This window comes from Ailuropoda melanoleuca, chromosome 4 (genome assembly GCF_002007445.2).
Source record: "Ailuropoda melanoleuca isolate Jingjing chromosome 4, ASM200744v2, whole genome shotgun sequence".
In the NCBI taxonomy this organism is placed as follows: domain Eukaryota; kingdom Metazoa; phylum Chordata; class Mammalia; order Carnivora; family Ursidae; genus Ailuropoda; species Ailuropoda melanoleuca.
The window spans coordinates 88,434,374-88,451,554 of record NC_048221.1 but is presented as its reverse complement, the minus strand read 5'-3'; the positions used below and the strand labels follow the sequence as shown (position 1 = coordinate 88,451,554).

General features: G+C 51.3%; 1 protein-coding gene across 7 annotated transcripts in view; it reads right to left on the bottom strand.

Moving 5' to 3' along the window:
- CEP68 (centrosomal protein 68) overlaps positions 1-16,816 on the bottom strand; it is a 35,661-nt gene extending 18,845 nt beyond the window's left edge. For 5 of the 7 annotated variants that reach the window (XM_034659230.1, XM_019808377.2, XM_019808380.2 and 2 more), the window contains exons 1-4: positions 16,688-16,816; positions 5,365-5,751; positions 2,185-3,708; positions 685-807 (exon numbers count right to left, since the gene is read on the bottom strand). In XM_034659230.1, coding sequence (XP_034515121.1) covers positions 685-807; positions 2,185-3,708; positions 5,365-5,709 — 1,992 coding nt within the window. In that variant the 5' untranslated portion in view covers positions 5,710-5,751; positions 16,688-16,816. Of the gene's footprint in view, positions 1-684; positions 808-2,184; positions 3,709-5,364; positions 5,752-8,477; positions 8,580-16,687 lie in introns of all 7 variants that reach the window. The other 2 variants (XM_019808378.2, XM_019808382.2) reach the window with 2 other exon arrangements.
- Positions 16,817-17,181: the final 365 nt, after the last annotated feature.

Sequence of the window (17,181 nt, the reverse complement as noted above, 5' to 3'; positions counted from 1 at the left end):
AATTTATCATCCGGCTCAGAACACTTCTGAGGATGAAGGGGGACGTACTGATTATTATACCAGATCAGCAGGCACAAACTACCACTCCAAATACACCTGATAGAAAGTCAAATTAGCCAGAACTCATAATTAAAGAGATTTTAAAAATAACAAAGCCTTAATAAAAAAGAGGCAAAAAAACAACAAAACAAAAAAACACACACACCAAGAAGCAAATTCCAGTCAGTGCTATCCAACAACTTTCTATGATGATGGAAATGTTCTATCTGCACTGTTCAATATGGCAGCCACTAGACAGATGTGATGCTGGGACACTTGGAATGTAGCTGGTGCAACTGGAAAATATGAATTTTTAACTGTACTTAATTTAAATAGCCGTATGTGACTAGTGCATTTCTGCACTTAACCCGAGACATCTGCAAAATTGCACTGCAAATTCCCTTAAGAATATCTGATTAAAGGTAAATCTATTTTCTCCAAACTCTGCTTGGCCTGGGAAATAACTCCTACATTTTAGTTTTTCAGCATTAAGAATTTGAAAAGGGCCTCTGATTAGATTTCAGGTAAAACAGTCAACTGCGCCATAACATACCGAGTATTGGTTATTTGAACTTTTACTTTGTAATCAAGTACTTAGCCACCACTCTGGTGGGTGAACAGCCAGAAGCCAGGACCACATATTACCCGGTAAAGCTGCAGAGAAGACTTGAGACCTGTAAGATTGGACTTGGACGGAATCAGGTGGTCGGTAGCGTCTGCTACGTCATGCAGCCAGCGAATCAGCTCTTCCAGCTGACAGCAGAACGTCTGTGTAGACAAATAAAAGAACACACGGTGTTACTGACCGAACTGCGGTTCACATTTTCAATCCAGGGGATTCCAGGACACAGACTCTGCACCTTTTCCAAGCGTTCCCTCACTTGAGGGGGTCAGTCTCTTCCCTCCTCCCCTGCCTGTCCCCACCCCATGACTCCAGACCTCCGCGAAGGCAGTATGATTTCGGTTGCCCCTCAGCCTTTCTGACACCAAAAATGACAGGCCGAGAGAAGCCTGCCCTGCACGTGGGGAGAGCGGCTGACGGGAGGACAGTGACCGGCCCAGAGGACGCCCGCCTACCATGGAAACCGATTCTTGGGTGAGCACCACTGCTAACTTTCTGTCCCTGAGGAAAACAAAATAAAGGCCTATAATCGTGACTAACTTAAACCTATGGCAGGAAACAACTGAATTAAAACTGCGTGTCCCTGTTCTGCATTTGCCTCACAGTTACCTCGGTCTTTATCGCAAAAGAGGCACAGGCTAACAGCTGTCCTCCCTGCTTCACCGGACAAATAAAATCATACACGGGACGTCACGGAGCTGACTGAGGCCCTCAGATGCTAGGGAACACGTGTCACCCCGGCTCACGGTCTCTCGCCCCCTGGCCTGCTGCTGCGCATGCAGCGTCCGTGCGTTCACCCAGGACACGAGGCCACGCGTGGACTCTGCACGTGTGCAGAGCCATGAACATTCTTGAGTCAGGGACTGCAGAGCCCTCGGCACGAATTATCTCATGTCATCCATACAACATCCCAAGGAGGCAAGGCTCCACATTTTACAAATGAGCAAACTCAAAGACTGAGCCGCAATTCCAAGTACGGCAGTGCTGGGGTTCAAACTCAGATCTGCCTGATGCTGGCCACTCTGCTCCGTGGTGTTAATTCTACCTCCGGACAGTCACGCGTCTACAAGAGGTCTGGTGGCCCAGACGGCCAGGACGCAGTGCATCTAAGGACTCCAACCCTAGCGCTCCACCACTTTATCAACCTGAGGCTCTCCGAAGTCTTACAGTCAAGAAAACCATTCACCTCCGTTCAGTGCCGTATTCCCTAAAGGCGTGTGAGCACACACGCTGCTCGTGCAGAACACCTCTCCCTCCTCGGGTCAAGAGCCCTCGCGGCAGCCTGGAGTGGTGGTGAAGCCGAGGCTCCAGCCTCGGGCGGGCAGCTTACCTAGCCCCTCACTGCCTCTTTCCAACCGTGAAATGACCACAGTAGTCCTTACTGGGCAGAGCTGTGAGACGCAAGTAAGAGAAGGCACAGCGCTGTGCCCGGCACATAAAAAGTGCTCAAGGCTACTATGCTGGAGTCCACGCACGGGCAGAAGACACACCTCTAGGCAAAGCCCCTCGAACGTAGAGTTTACCTTCACACACTGCACGAGCGATTCTTTTCCCTGCTCTCCCTTCCCGGGAGGCTGCCCTGTAGCGTCTGGGTCCAAGCACGCGCACCGGTCCCACACGGCTGGCAAGGAAGAGCGTGCTCTCAGCGGTCCGGAGACCCCCAGGGCCTGGCTGCTCCCCAGACTGCCATCCCCTGGAGAGCCCCCTGCCTGGACGAAGGAGTGCAGCAAACGGTGGTTCTGGCCCTTGGGGCCCCTGGGTGCTCTGAAGGCAGCCCCAGAAGGAAGCTGGCTTTGGCTTGAGTCCGACGGGAGGGAAGCTGGCCCGTCGCTGTCGGACACGTCCAGGGAGGTCTGCCCCTCGGCAGCCCCGGTGGGCAGGGTCACCAAGGTGGGAATAGAACCTAGATATGAAACCAAACTAGAAACCTGCGTCAGCCGAGTGGGCAGGGTGAGATACTCGTCATCACTTTCTACCTCCTCTTCTGACTTCCGTCCAGACTCTGTGCAGGCAGCGTGCCAGACACCCTGGCTGGCCCCCTTCTCTCTCTCTGCCCTGGGCAAGGGCCACCCTCTGTCCCATGTCCTCGGCTGGGGAGAACCCACCTCAAGGTGCTTGCCCACGGGGAACCAGTCCTTCACACCCCTCAGGGCTGGCTCTCTGCTCTCCCAAGGAGCATCCCTACTGCCTGGGGCTCTGGGGGTAGATGCGAGCTGTTTACAAGATGCCAACCCCATGCTGCCCTGCTTCTGGGGTACTCCAGAGGGCCACCGCATAAGGCTTGGCTCTTTGGGCCTAGAGAATGGCAGGGCAGAGGCCTCTGCTGATGGGCAATTCTGGGAGCCATTAGTGGGAGACTTCAGGGTACTTGATGGGGAAACAGAAAAACTATCCAGGTCTACACCTGAGTCCTGCAGGACAGGGTCAGCCAGTATGTGGCTGTCAAGGTGCTTTGGGAATTGAGGCTTGGGCCTAAGCGGATAAGTATAGTCCAGCAAATCTTCATACTCCTTATTCGGGTTCCAGAGCGGGGAGTGGCGGTCGGGGGAAGGAGGCAGGGAGTCTGGCAGCACACAGGCCCAGTACTCGGCCTGGAAGGAGAGGCGCCTCCCGCCCAGCCCAGGAGCATCAACCCCGGAGGACACAGGCTGGGGTGACCACTGGAGTCCTGGCCCCGGCCCCACCACAGAGGGGGCCGACTGGGGGACGACCAGTTCCAGGGAGGAGGAGACCTTGGCCATGGAGCAACCTGGAGGTGCCGCCCTCTCTCGGCAACCCTGGAGACTGCTGCCCAGGGAGGAGGCAGAGACGCTGCAGCTGGAGAGCCAAGGAGCAGTGGTAGCTTGGCTCCCCAGCGGCCTCCACCTCGGCGGGAAAGGGAAACCTGAGTTGTGGGGCTGCTGGCTGAGGTCTAGCGCCTGCGGCGACTCAACCAGGGACAGGTCATCTTCACTATCGGCATCATGTCCCGAGCAAAGGCCTGTGGCTCTGGGAACGCTAAGAGTCTGAGGTAGATCTTCTGAGGCAGAAAGCCTGGTCTCCTCCATCTGCAATGAGAAGAGGGAAGAAAAACCACTCGGGTGAAAATAAGCAAACCAAATTTCTTTCCTGGAGGACAACTATGGAATTTTCCCTAGGCACCCAGATGATATTCAGGAGAGCTCTTGCAATGAGAGTCTACATCTGATGTGCGAAGTAGACAGCATGGCGAGTGGCCAGCACGGAAGCCCCATGCGCTGTGGGAAGCAGACCGCCTTCCCCAAACTGTTCCCACGCTCCAGTCTTCGTGCAAGCAGACAGAGGGTGCAGCTCGCGCAGCTCTGTCATGCCGAGGCTGGGGCACACCACCTAACCTCAGAGAAGCACGTCCTGGGCAGAAGAAACCCCTGCCCCGAGACCCATCCCCACGCAAGAGGCAGGTGACCCACCAGGCCCCACCCGTTCAGCTCAGGCCGGCTATGAATGAACAAAGCGAGTCCCTCATCTCAGCCTCTTCACTCTGAGTTTTCAATCTGTTTGATGAAGAACTTGCCCCCGGGGAAGGTAGGATCAGACACAATGGTTAAGGGCATGGGGTTTGAACCACACAGACTTGATGCCAACCCAACTGCCACCTTCCAGATGGACGACTCTGTGCCTCCCTTCCCTCATCTGTAAAATGGGGATAGTAATAGTACCACTTCCTCGGGACATGAGGATTAAAGGAAACTCAGGCGTGAGAAGCACAGGGTAAGAGCTAACCTCACAACAGGTACCACAATACTAACCTCATCCATAGTAAGCTCACGAAACAGCCTATTTCTGTGTTTGCTTATTTGCTTTCTGCTTCACTAAATCCCTGACTCACAGGTGCCCTGGGCTTCCCACCACCCCTGGCTCCCAGGCGGATGGGTCCAGCTGCTGTTTTCTCCCAGACAGTCATGCTCAGAGCATCCTCATAGGACAGAACTGCACGGGGGCAGCACGCAGCAGCCAAGGCCACAGTGGTACTGAAGACATCAAAGCCATTCCCATGGAAGGCCTTGGCAAGCAGAACATAAGAGGATGTCAGAGCCGGGCAGGACAGATCATTCAGGTCACCTTCCCAGTTATACTGAGGGCCTAAAAGACTTGGTGGTATGCTTGAGGTTACAGGGCCAAGCAGGACTGCTTGCTCCCTGTGACTTGACTAGACAAGGCTCTCCTGCAGGCAGGGAGGCCCAAGAAAGTCTTCTTGCCCAGGGACAGTGCTCACCACAGAGGCTCCAAGGCTCTGCCAGGTTCCCTGGGTCCCCAGGGGATACAGACTCAGAGCCTGAAGGAATGCACAGCCCTGGACCCTCCCTCCCCGAGTCTCTTCAGGGCCCCCCCCCCGCCCCAAAGAGTTCAGATCACCAAGTCAGAAAAAGGACACAGCTCCCCCTGTCACAGCTCCCCCGGCCAGCTCTCTGGGCAACAGGTCTTGGCCACAGCATCCCTAGTCTTCAGAAGATCACCAATCATACTCGAGGAACAGGAGATGCTGTGGACAGAGTCCCCAATGGCCCCAAGGCCCAACACTCCAAGTAAGCCTGTAAAACAGAAATCATCACACCCAGACTCCCCCCAATTCCCCACCTTGTACAGGGGCTGGGAAAGCAGGTAAGATAGTAAGAAAATGCTAGAACATACTCCCAAAGGATCACATGAGTTAAATCTACAGTCCCATTGGCCTTATTACCTACCTGGCTTCCCAAAGAGTGCAAAAGGTCTCTAGTCCCAGTGCCAGCAGAAGGAAGCAGGCAACCAAGAGCAAGTTTAGATCTACCAGCTACTGGCTCCCTGCTGGTGGTGTTGGCCTGTGGCTGGTAGGCTCCAGAGGGGCTGGGGCCAGGGGCGCACAGCCCCTCTGTTCCCCACACAGGGGAGGCAGGCCCTGTCTCAGCTTCCAGGCATGGTGGCTGCTCCTGCTCCCCGCTTACGAGCCCCGGGGTGTCCACCTCCTGCTCCCTGCAGGTCCACTGCCCATAGGACAGGGTCTTTGTGTCCGCGGGTGCCTCCACCTCTGCCTTTTCTTCTCCCAAGGCCATTGAGATGTCCCCAGGTCAGGGTTCCCTGAAGCCTTCAGCTCTCTACAAAATAGGAAAGGAAAAGAAAAAAGATATATTCTCTGCATCTGTGTCCAGGAGAACTTGCTTTTTAATGATGAAGACAGACATCTGCAATGAAGGAAACCACCAATAAAAAGAAAAGGTAACCTACTGAATGGGAGAAGATCCTTGCAAATCATATATCCAACAAGGGTTTAATACCCAAATATATAAAGAATTCATACAACTTCACGCCAAAAAAACAAATAATCTGATTTTTAAAAATGGGCAGAGGACCTGAATAGACATTTTTCCAAAGAAGTCAGACAGATGGTCGGCAGACACATGAAAGGATGCCAACATCACTCATCATCAGGGAAATGCAAATCAAAGCCACAATGAGAGATCACCTGACATCTGTCAGATGGCCAAAATCAAAAAGACAAGAAATAAGAAGTGTTGGCGAAAAGGTGAAGAAAAGGGAACCCCTTGTGCAGTGCTGGTGAATTACTGAAACTGGTGCAGCCACCATGGAACACAGCACGGAGGCCCCCCCAACACCGAAAACGACAAGTACCACACGATCCAGCTCTCCCACTTACGGACAGTTACTGGAGGAAGATGAAAACGTTCCTTTGAACAGATCTATGCAACCTTACTTACTGCAGCATTACTGAGCACAGCCGAGATATGGAAACAACTTAAGATTATGGAAACAAAGAACAAAATCTTGCCATTTCTGACAATATGGATGGACCTAGAGGGTATTATGCTAAGTGAAATAAGTCAGAGAAAGACAAATACCAGATGTTTTCACTTATAGTTGGAGTCTAAAAACCAAAACAAAGAACAACAAAAAGAAACAGACTCAGAACAAAGCAGTGGTTGCCGGAGGGGAGGGGGCAATAGGTGACCGGGATTCAGAGGTATAAACTTCCAGTTATAAAGTCAGGCAGTCACAGGGATGTATGAAGTAGGCAGGTGCAGTATGGGGAATATAATCTGTAACATTGTAGTAACACTGTATGGGGACAGATGGTGACTATACTTACCACTTGGCATTGGTTAGCACTTTGTGATGTATACAGTTGTGGAACCACTATGTCGTACATATGAAACTAATAAAAATATGTCAACTATACTTCAAAAAAAAAAAAAAAAAGGACAACCTTTTTTTTTGGTCAAAGAAAAGAAAGAACAAATGGTGTCTATCTCCTCAGAGGAGAACACAGGTCTGGCTTTTCCCTGGCCCCGGAGTTTTCTGAAGCGGACGGAGTTGTAGACCACTTCGTCCTCTGCTTTTATATGGCCAGTCCCAGCCCCAGCAGCTGGTGCCCAGGCAGGTGAATGCAGGTCCAAATCAGAGGCAAGGCTTAAAGCCACACTTTCGTCCTGGCCCCACTGGGTAAGGAGCCTGGTCGGGGCCCTCCCTGCACCAGCCCAGCCACAGTTCTTTTGCTGCAGTGCTCCCATTGGCAGACGGCTCTGGCCTGGCTCTGATGGCTGTGCTCTAGGGAACAGCAAGTCAGGGCATGCTCAGGCCTTGGCTGAGCCCAGAGTGTTCCCTCAGTGCCCACTTTGCCTGGTGGAGGAGGCAGGATCCTCTCAAAACACAGAAACCCCACCTCGGGCTATGGAGCAGGTGGCACCTTCTCATTCCAAGGATGGCCGGCGACCAGAGACAGGGTGAGCAGCAACTCTTCTCCCACTAGCTTGCAACTGAGGGAAGCCGTGGAATTCTAGGCAGATAACAATGTAATGGCCACATAGCATGTGTGCCCATGACAGAGAGCGAGCGTGAGCACATGCACTGGGTGGGTGGGCAGGCAAGGGAGAAGCAGGGCGAGCACTCAGGGAGGGAAGAAAGAACAATGTGGGAGCTGGACCTGAAAATACAACCGTTCCTTTAAGAGTTTAAGGGGTAACAGAGAACCCCCCCCAACCTAAGAGTACAGGCAACAAGTACTGGGAGCACTGGTGCTGGGAGCACTGAAGCGTGGGAAAGGGGCTGGGGCTGAAAAGCTGGCAGAGGGGAACTGCTCCCAGAGGCCTGGGAAGGGGAACAAGGGAAGCTTAAGGGCCCAGGATTTCGGAGGCCACCTGGAATGCACTGGGACAACCTCAAAGCTAGAACCTGGACAAAAATAGCCTTGCTTCCACAGAGACCAGGAGCTGAAGTGATAGCAAGAGGAGGTGCTGGGGACAACGGGAAAGCCTGAGAGAGTGGGGCTGGTTGTGGAGAGGGGCTCATCCTGCTCAGCTCGCACATGCGAAACAACTGAGTGTGCACAGATACACCCTGAGAGAGCACGTCCTGGAAAGGGGTCCTGCTCTGTCTGCCCAGGCACACGAGGCTCCAGGCCCACTGGGAGGCGACCCCAGAAGAGCACACACACTTCACACGTACTCTCGTCTCACAACCACCACACAGGGCAGAACAATAATTTTTTTGGACAGGTAATGTGGTTGAAATACAAGAGGTGCTGCAGAGAGAAGTCTCCCTCCGCCCTCGTCCCCATCCCTCACACAAACCAGCTACAGCACGCAGGGCTCCGACAGTGCCCGGCGCATGATGCCCATGGTCAGCAGACGCTGGGGCGTCGGGGACACAGAACCAGTGTAACAAGCCACTTTGCAAGCCACAAAGGAATCCAACAGAGGGAGAAAAAGCAGCCAATGTTTCAGAGAACAAAGGCAAAATATTTACCGTTAGACAGTCCCATAAAAATAGGTAAACAGTCTCAGTAATTTGCGTATATGTCTCTCACCTCTTGATGCATATGCAAACACAAAAATCTCTTTCATCCTTCTCCCTCTTTACGTAAAAGAGGCACACTGTACAGGGCAGCCTGTTCAGAAGGTTTTCTTTCCTTTAAAAAAAAAAAAAGTATCTTGGAGACCTTTCCTCAGCAACACCCAGAGCGAGAGCGGACTTCCCTTCTTTCCTATCACTGCCCAGCATTGCACTCCGCTGGAGGGGTGCCTTTGGGTTTACTTCTCTGGTCCCTTAAGGGCGGATGCTGGGGTTATTTCCAATCTTTCCTTATTTACAAGCAACGCAGCGAGGAGCCACCACCAACCAGCAGCAGAAGCACACAGGTGCACAGCCCTCGTGCACCTGCTGGCACGTGCACAGCGTCCCCACCCAGAAGGACAGCCGCGGAGGGCAAGGCACCTGCACAGCCGCCTCTGCTGCCGAGTGGCCTCGAAGGGTGGCAGTGACTTACACCCCCACCAGCAGTCCGCGAGAGTGGGGTTCCCACAGGAGCAGGTCGCCTTGTCGCCCTTCGCAGGGGGGAACCAAAGCTGAGAGAGTCAAATCCAGGACGCTGTGACTTCAGAACCCGAGCTCTTTATGCACCATCAAGGGAACAAGGTATAAAGCAGATGAGCACGTGAAGGAGAAGAGGGAAGAGAGTGACAGGACAGCGAGATGAGTGCTGCCGTCCTGCAGAGACAGGTTTCTATGGAGCCACAGCCTCACCTTGTGGCTGTTTAAAAAGCTACACACGAAGATGTTTATAAGCCGAGCCCATGAGCTGAAAAAGTGTAGCCTGCAGCCCTCAATATCTACTTCTTGTTCCATTCCTAGAACTCTCTCAATGGCTAGAGTCAGACCATGACGGGTGGCTAAGTCCCCTTCTACCTGCTTTCCCGTTCCACTAAAGGGTGTGGTCTTGCGACAGGGGCAGGAATAAGATGATGCCGGGACAAGAAAAGGGTGCAAACAAATGATCTGTTTTGATGATGTAATTTTTATGTCTTGTCTGGACTCATTATTCAAAAAAGAAGGTATCCATTTATCCTGGGGGGTGGGAAGTGGTGAGCCAGAATTATAAGCTAGTTAGGAGACACCTCTAGGTCATTTTCAAGTGTGCATACAAACCTGAACTAGGTTAATACTGTCGCCAGAGGTCCTTCGGCAACCAGGTAAGATGGTCTGAAATAACGATTTTCATGGAAACAGTGCTTCGGAAAAGGCAGGTTTATTTTCTCAGTAAGGATAAACAGTCTCTTTGCAATCTTACCTATTAATCTGCCTGACAAATCACGCCCCTCTCCAACTACACCAGTTATAAGAAGACAGATACATTGAAAGAAAAGAATTAAAAGAAGTCCATGAGAGCTCATTCCAAGTTGTATATAAGATGCTACGGAATACAAAGGGAGAAATCAACTGGGATAGAAATAATCAGGGAAAACTCCTTGAAGTAATGACTGTTGAAGGCAAAAGCATTTTTAAAAACATCAATCTTGATGAAGTAGCCTAGCAAATGCACAAGTTTTAGATTTCTGGGGTTCAATCCTGTTTGCACTTGCCAGGCAGGCATCTGCATGAAGGTCCAGCCCTCATTTCCATAGATTCTAGATTTTACACATCACTCCTTCTAACCTGGGGTGAGGGTGGAGGTAGGGATTCTGCTTGGACATTTCCAATGAGAAGCAGCTTATTCCTTTTCCAATGGACTGCTCTGGATGATGAAAATGACTTGTGGTATTGGACCAACATTGCCTCCCAGGTCACTAGCTTTACGGAACCTATTACTGTATGTGGGGCCTTCCTGCTCAGAGACCACGTATCTTACAATGTTCCTACAGGCTAGCAGCTCTGGGATGGGCAGAAGCCTCAACCGCCCTCCTCCCCAACAGGGAAGTACCACAAGGTTGGAGTGAGGGCCTGGAGGTCTCGGAGCACACACAATGAACAGTGAATTCAACCCTCCATCTGGGAAAGGTCTATACACACCGGAACTGCCCTGTCCTTGGCCAAACCAAGAGACAAGCCACATAAGCTTCAGGATATTCTAGCGACCACCTGGACTTTGCTACTAAATTCTCCATTAGTCCCCCACAGAGGCCAGATGACCTACCAGATACATATAATTAGGAGTGATGTAGGCTTGGCTTCCACTTGCCCTACCGTAAAAATATGCTCACACGTCACGTATGTGGCAACACTAACTCTGTAAGCCTGGACACCTGACCCTTCTTGGTGTGTGCTACACCCCCCTCGTCCAGCCCCCTCACAGCTGCCAGCGCTTCCTCCCACGTACTCCTATCCAGGATGGGGGAAGGAGGGCTGTATTAGGAGAGACAGAGGATACTCCTCTCCTAAACTAAACCATTCAGATAGAGGAATCAACCAGGGAGCAATCCTCCTCTGATCAAAAAAGGACTATCTCCAGGATTCATTGAATCACAACCTCCCTATGAAATAATCTGATTTATACCAACTTTGCCAGGGAAGCTGTGTTGGGGCAAGGCCCATCTCTGTCCGCAAGCACACAGGTGGCCACCTGTACCGGCTACTTCACAGAGCAAGCCCTACGGTTCAGGGGCCAAATGCTTCAAACTCCCCGCGTTTTCACAGGAGGCCACAGGTATAGGTGGTGAACGCACACATAGTGGCAGAATCTGACCAGAGAACCAGACAAAGAAGCTCTCAGTACTGCTCTTTCTCTAAAAACATGAAACTGCCCACAAGGAAAGGGGGAGGGAGCAGGGTCGGACCCAACATTGTCAGGTTGTTGGAAAAGTTTCTGGGGGGAACTAGATTTATGGGAAAGAAGCTTAAAGGCAGAAGCCAATCCAGGCGTGGGAGCAGCAATGATAGGGGGTAAATACATATGCGGGGGAGGCCAACAAAAGGGACAGTCACAAGAGGCCAGGGCCTGCCTCAGAGTGGGGTGGGTGCCGGGAATGCTGTGGCTGGAGGTTTGAGACCAGGAGGTCAACAGCCAAGAGCAACCGCCGTTCTACCTGCCCCCTCCCTGGCTGTTGAAGCCCCCAAGTCCCTTAGTCTTCCCCACTGGTCCTGTCTTTCCCTATAGGGCAGGTCACCCTGAGTGCTGTGTCCACCTTTTTTTTTTTTTTTTTTTAAGGTCAAAGCCAAATAAAAGGAGCCAAGTAAAAAGGAAGAAGGGGTTCAAAGCTATGGAGGGTAGACATGTTTCTCCCGGCTTGGTAATGGGCCGCATCCCCTTTCCTTCTCCTCCTAGGGCTACTTCCCTATGTTTTGCTTAGAGTCGGAGGGAATCCTCCAGCACCCGAGGAGGAGCCAGTGGCTCCCTCTAAATCAATACGGTGGGAAGGCTGCTTCTCTTGCTTTCTCACTTGCTCACTCACAGGCTGGCAACTGACTGGGGCCAGCAGGTAGCCTCACAGTAAGGCCAGTCTTCTAACTCATCCTGCAGGTCTAAGGAAGGCCTTTAAAGAGATGCTGCTGCCGCATCTAGAAGCTTGGCTGAGCTTCCAGCCCCCTGTCCACTCAACTGTGAGCTCTCTGGCCTCCTTAGCAGACCGTCCCCATCCAACAAAACTCAAACCATGCGGATGCTGAGGACTCAATGTGTCAATAACCGTACCCTCTGTTCCCACCAGACAGCAGGGCAGAAAAACAGCTTTCCTGTAACAAAAATCTCTCCTACTGTCTGAGCAAGCTGGCCCTGATCCATGGCTGCAGTTCCACAAGCCACTGCTTGTACTACTATGCTGGGTGTTTTCTGTGAGGCAGTCAGGTTACATGTATGAAGACTGATAAGGCTCTTACTGATAAGAATGCTGCTCCCTGTACCAAAGGATCCTCTTTTGGAGAACACACCGGAGAATTCTCGGGCCTCGGTAACAAAAACAAGTGTTTCATTGAGGGGCGCCTGGGTGGCACAGCGGTTAACCGTCCNTCCCTGTACCAAAGGATCCTCTTTTGGAGAACACACCGGAGAATTCTCGGGCCTCGGTAACAAAAACAAGTGCTTCATTGAGGGGCGCCTGGGTGGCACAGCGGTTAACCGTCTGCCTCAGGGCGTGATCCCAGCGTTATGGGATCGAGCCCCACATCAGGCTCCTCTGCTATGAGCCTGCTTCTTCCTCTCCCACTCCCCCTGCTTGTGTTCCCTCTCTCGCTGGCTGTCTCTATCTCTGTCGAATAAATAAATAAAATCTTTAAAAAAACAAAACAAAACAAAACAAGTGTTTCATTGAACAGCCAGTTTGTTTTTACTTTAAAGGTATTAGCAAAGCTGATAGAATTTTCCTCTTTGCTTTGACTACTAGGAAGCTCAGCAGCAAATGTGCAATCCTACCCAAGCTTAGGACAGAAAGACAGTCACCTTTTGTACTAATCTTACCCTTGATTTCATCTTACTTTTCCTTCAACCTATCTGCCTCAGTTACTTCTACTAAAAATCTTGTTATATGGGAAGTATCTTGGAATGAGTTCTCAAATCATTTTTTGGAACAAAATATAAGAATTGTTAAAAATAGAATAACATAGGGGCGCCTGGGTGGCACAGCGGTTAAGCGTCTGCGTTCGGCTCAGGGCGTGATCCCGGCGTTATGGGATGGAGCCCCACGTCAGGCTCTTCTGCTATGAGCCTGCTTCTTCCTCTCCCACTCCCCCTGCTTGTGTTCCCTCTCTCGCTGGCTGTCTCTATCTCTGTTGAATAAATAAAATCTTTAAAAAAAAACATAGAGTAACATAATGAATAGAAAAAAAGATCATAAATCCAAGACTTTATCCAAAAACCGTAAGGAAACGAAACCTGTTTTTAGCAATACTTTTTTTTTTTTTTAAAGATTTTTATTTTTATTTATTTGGCAGAGATAGAGACAGACAGCGAGAGAGGGAACACAAGCAGGGGGATTGTGGGAGAGGAAGAAGCAGGCTCACAGCAGAGGAGCCTGATGTGGGGCTCGATCCCATAACGCCGGGATCACGCCCTGAGCCGAAGGCAGACACTTAACCGCTGTGCCACCCAGGCACCCCTGTTTTTAGCAATACTTCTAAAAACCAAATGCAGGGACGCCTGGGTGGCTCAGTCGGTTAAGCGTCTACCTTCGGTTCAGGCCACGATCCCAGGGTCTGGGATCCAGCCCCATGTCAGGCTCTCTGATCAGAAGGGAGCCTGCTTCTCCCTCTCCCTGTCGCCCTCCCTGCTTGCTTGCTTGCTCTCTCTCTCTCAAATAAAATCTTAAAACAAAACAAAACAAATGCAGATACTTATGTTAGTACCTTTCTACTCAAAGTGTGGTCTGAAGACCAGGAGCACTGGCAGCACCTCAGAGCCTGCTGGGAATGTAGGTTCGCAGGCCCCACCAGAGTCCTGGAATCGGAATTTGCGTTTGAGCAAGATCTCCAAGTGACTGGTAATGTTTCAGAAGCACCAGGTTAGTCAGTATGCCTGTTTCAGCACACTGGAAAGAATTACTACGATGGCTTTACAACCATTCACTGAGTGCCTTTTTTAAAAAAGATTTTATCTTAAAAAAGTAATCCCTACAGCCAACGTGGGACTCAAACTTACAACCCAAGATCAAGAGTTGCAGACTGTACAGACTGAGCCAACGAGGCACTCCACTGAGTGCCTATCCCATGCCAGGCACACCTGACAAGGAAATTTATGGTCCTTGTCCTTAAAGTCTTTGCAACAGGACACTAGAGAAAGTTCACACCCTACAGCAGGTTTTTAATACCTAATTATAGTGTGTCACATTGGGAAAGGAGTTCCCAGAAAGAACCATATTCCCTAGAAAGGATTCAAGATTCATTATGGCTACATTAAAAACAGAACCAGAGACCAGAATTCTCCTGTGATAGCTACAAGTGAAAAGGAGAAGGTATTTGTTTTGGAGACTCCAAATAATTTAAGAAAAACTGACATATTAAGCTGTAGATCTACAGCTGGAAGGAAACATACAATTTAGCCTGCTTCCTGCCCCCAGAAAGTGGTACAGGAAAACCTGGAAGTGAGGCAACATCCCCCAGGGGTTCTATCTGCCACCTGTAGATCTGGCCAATAATAGGTCTAAAGCCAACGAGAAGACTTCTTCCACTTTTCACAATGTTTGTGAGTAACTTCAAAGACAGGAGACAGTTTCTTCATGAGAACAGAGCTAAGTTATAAGGAAAAAAGCTACTCCAAGTCCATCTCCACAAGCTCTGCCTCTCCGTCCAAACCAATCATCCTACAGATTTGTCAGCCACAACAGGCCCCATCTGCTCCTCTGCTCTGACAGGGCGATTCTAAGTATCAGACCACGTTAAGAGCGTATCAACTACACTACCTGTAATACTTGGGCAAATTGTTACCTGGCGCTTAATCAGTCAACCTCTTGTGGGTGGTGAGACTCTAAATAAATAACAGATAATCTATGGAATAGTTTCACTGTGGGGGAAAATCATGAAAGGCTTAAGGACTTTAAAGTGCAGCAACAGATAAGGACTAAAAGGCAGAGAGACCCTGAAGGGTCAAGTACTACACAGATACTTAATATTAGAAAATCTACTCAAGGGGCGCCTGGGTGGCACAGCGGTTAAGCGTCTGCCTTCGACTCAGGGCGTGATCCCGGCATTATGGATCGAGCCCCACATCAGGCTCCTCCGCTGGGAGCCTGCTTCTTCCTCTCCCACTCCCTCTCTCACTGGCTGTCTCTATCTCTGTCAAATAAATAAATAGAATCTTTAAAAAAATAAAAAAAAAGAAAAAGAAAATCTACTCAAGTATCTGTTTACTTTTATCCTAATAACTGCCACAACTCCTGAACATTTTCTTTGAGCCACGAACTATGCTAAGCACTTTATATCAATATCTTATTTAATCCTCAGAACCCACGGAGTAGGTACTACTATAACTCCCATTTTACAGGTAAGGAAACTGAGGCACAGAGAAGTTAAATAACTTATCCAGAGTTAGTAACATGACAGATAAAAGCCTGATTTAGCTTAAGAGAGCCAGAAGTCAACTGCTTCCCCAACCTACAAAAATAATTGGTCCAACAAATCAAAGGAATGAAAATTTTTGTTTTGTCAACTTTTGGCTACACTGCTGGGTTTTTTGTTTTGTTTTGTTTTGGCTTAAGTCATTGAGTGTTTTCTACTTCCAAGTGCTAGGAGCTGGGGAAACCACTGGTTTCAATACAATGTGACGTGTAAAAGCAGAGGCAGAAGAAAGTAGCCTAAAGGAAGATGTGATTAAATAGCTGTGGGGTGGGGAAGAGCTTTAAAAGTTTTTCTTTCGGAAGAGGTAAAACTGAGTTCTTTGCTCTTTTTAGTACTGACTGGCCTAGAATTGATCCAGGTGACGCAGGGAACGCAAATGAGAAGTGTTGACCTCTACTTTTAACCAAACCCTAGGCAAACTGACCTAGTACATATTGTCACGCATCCCTAGATCTAGGAGCTGTTAGGGTATTTATGAATACTACCTATCTTCGTGCAGGCCCCACTCCCCACTGAATTCCCAGTGAGGTCCAATCTGCTCTGGCACTGGCAGGTTTCCGCTCATTTTTATTACAAACGATATATCGAACCCAACCAAATAATTAAAAGGACCTGGGCATGTGTCCCTAGGCTGCTGAGAACAGTTCAAGTGATGACAGCTGGAAATGGTGGCCCTTCTAAGCAAAAAAGCAAGACATTTTGCTTTTTCCGCTCGGCAGCTGCTGCATTCACAGAACCAAGAAAGCATCATCCGTCTCCATCTTTCCCGTGGGAATGACCCCGAGCTGGTGAGAGAGGGTCTCCGCGTCAAAACGGACTGGGAGCCAGGCGCGAGCGCCTGACTCCCAGGGCCACTTGGACCCCAGCGAGCGCGCAGGGTAAACAGCACACGCCCGGGGAGAGGCCGCGAGGGAAAGGGAGTTCGCCCGCGGCCGGGGCCGACCAGCCGCGCAGCTGCTCGGACGACAGGATACGTGGACACGCGCGCCCCCCTCGGCCCGGACTCCCCGCGCTCAGTCTCTTCCAACCCCGGCCTCCCGCCTCCGCGCCCCGCACCCGCCGTTCCGCCGGCAAAATGGAGTCGAAGGCGCGAGGCGCCCCTGCCCCCAGGAGCCCTTTGTGCCCTTCCCGGCTGGGGACGCGGGCCCGGCGGCGCGCCCGGTCGGGCCTCGCAGACCCGGAGAGGCTGCTGGGCAGAGGGGCCGGACCGCGCGGGCGGCGGCTGCGGAGCCCCGACCCCACGCCCCGGAAGCTACTTACCTCGCCTCAAGCGCTTCGGACGCCCCGACCCGGCCTGCGGCGAGAACAGGCCGACACGCCAGCCCCTACGCGGGGGTCCCAGGTGGAGACCGCGGCGCTCAAGCCCGAGTCCGCTACGCCAGGGGCGGGACCGAGCGCCGACCACGCCCTTCGGCCCTCCCCTCCTCCGCGCGGAGGCGGCCTTTGGAGCGGCGCGACCAATCCCAGCCCTAAAACTGGAGGCTCGACCAATATACGACCGATCCCCCCAAAGGAGCCCACCCCTCGTGCCGTCCTGGCCTATGGGAGGCCGGGCCTTCTTCGGCCGTCCCTCCCTCGCCTTCCGCGCTCGCGGCTCACGTTAGTCTGTTTTGAGCGAACGGGGTCCGGCGAGGGCGTGTGGTACGGGAGCTGTGCTTAAGGGCGTTCTCTCCTAGCGTGTGGGTCGCACCCTGAGTTATGCGTTCATTCATTCATTTTGCGCATGGCACGCGGTAGCGTTCGAGGAGCGCAGC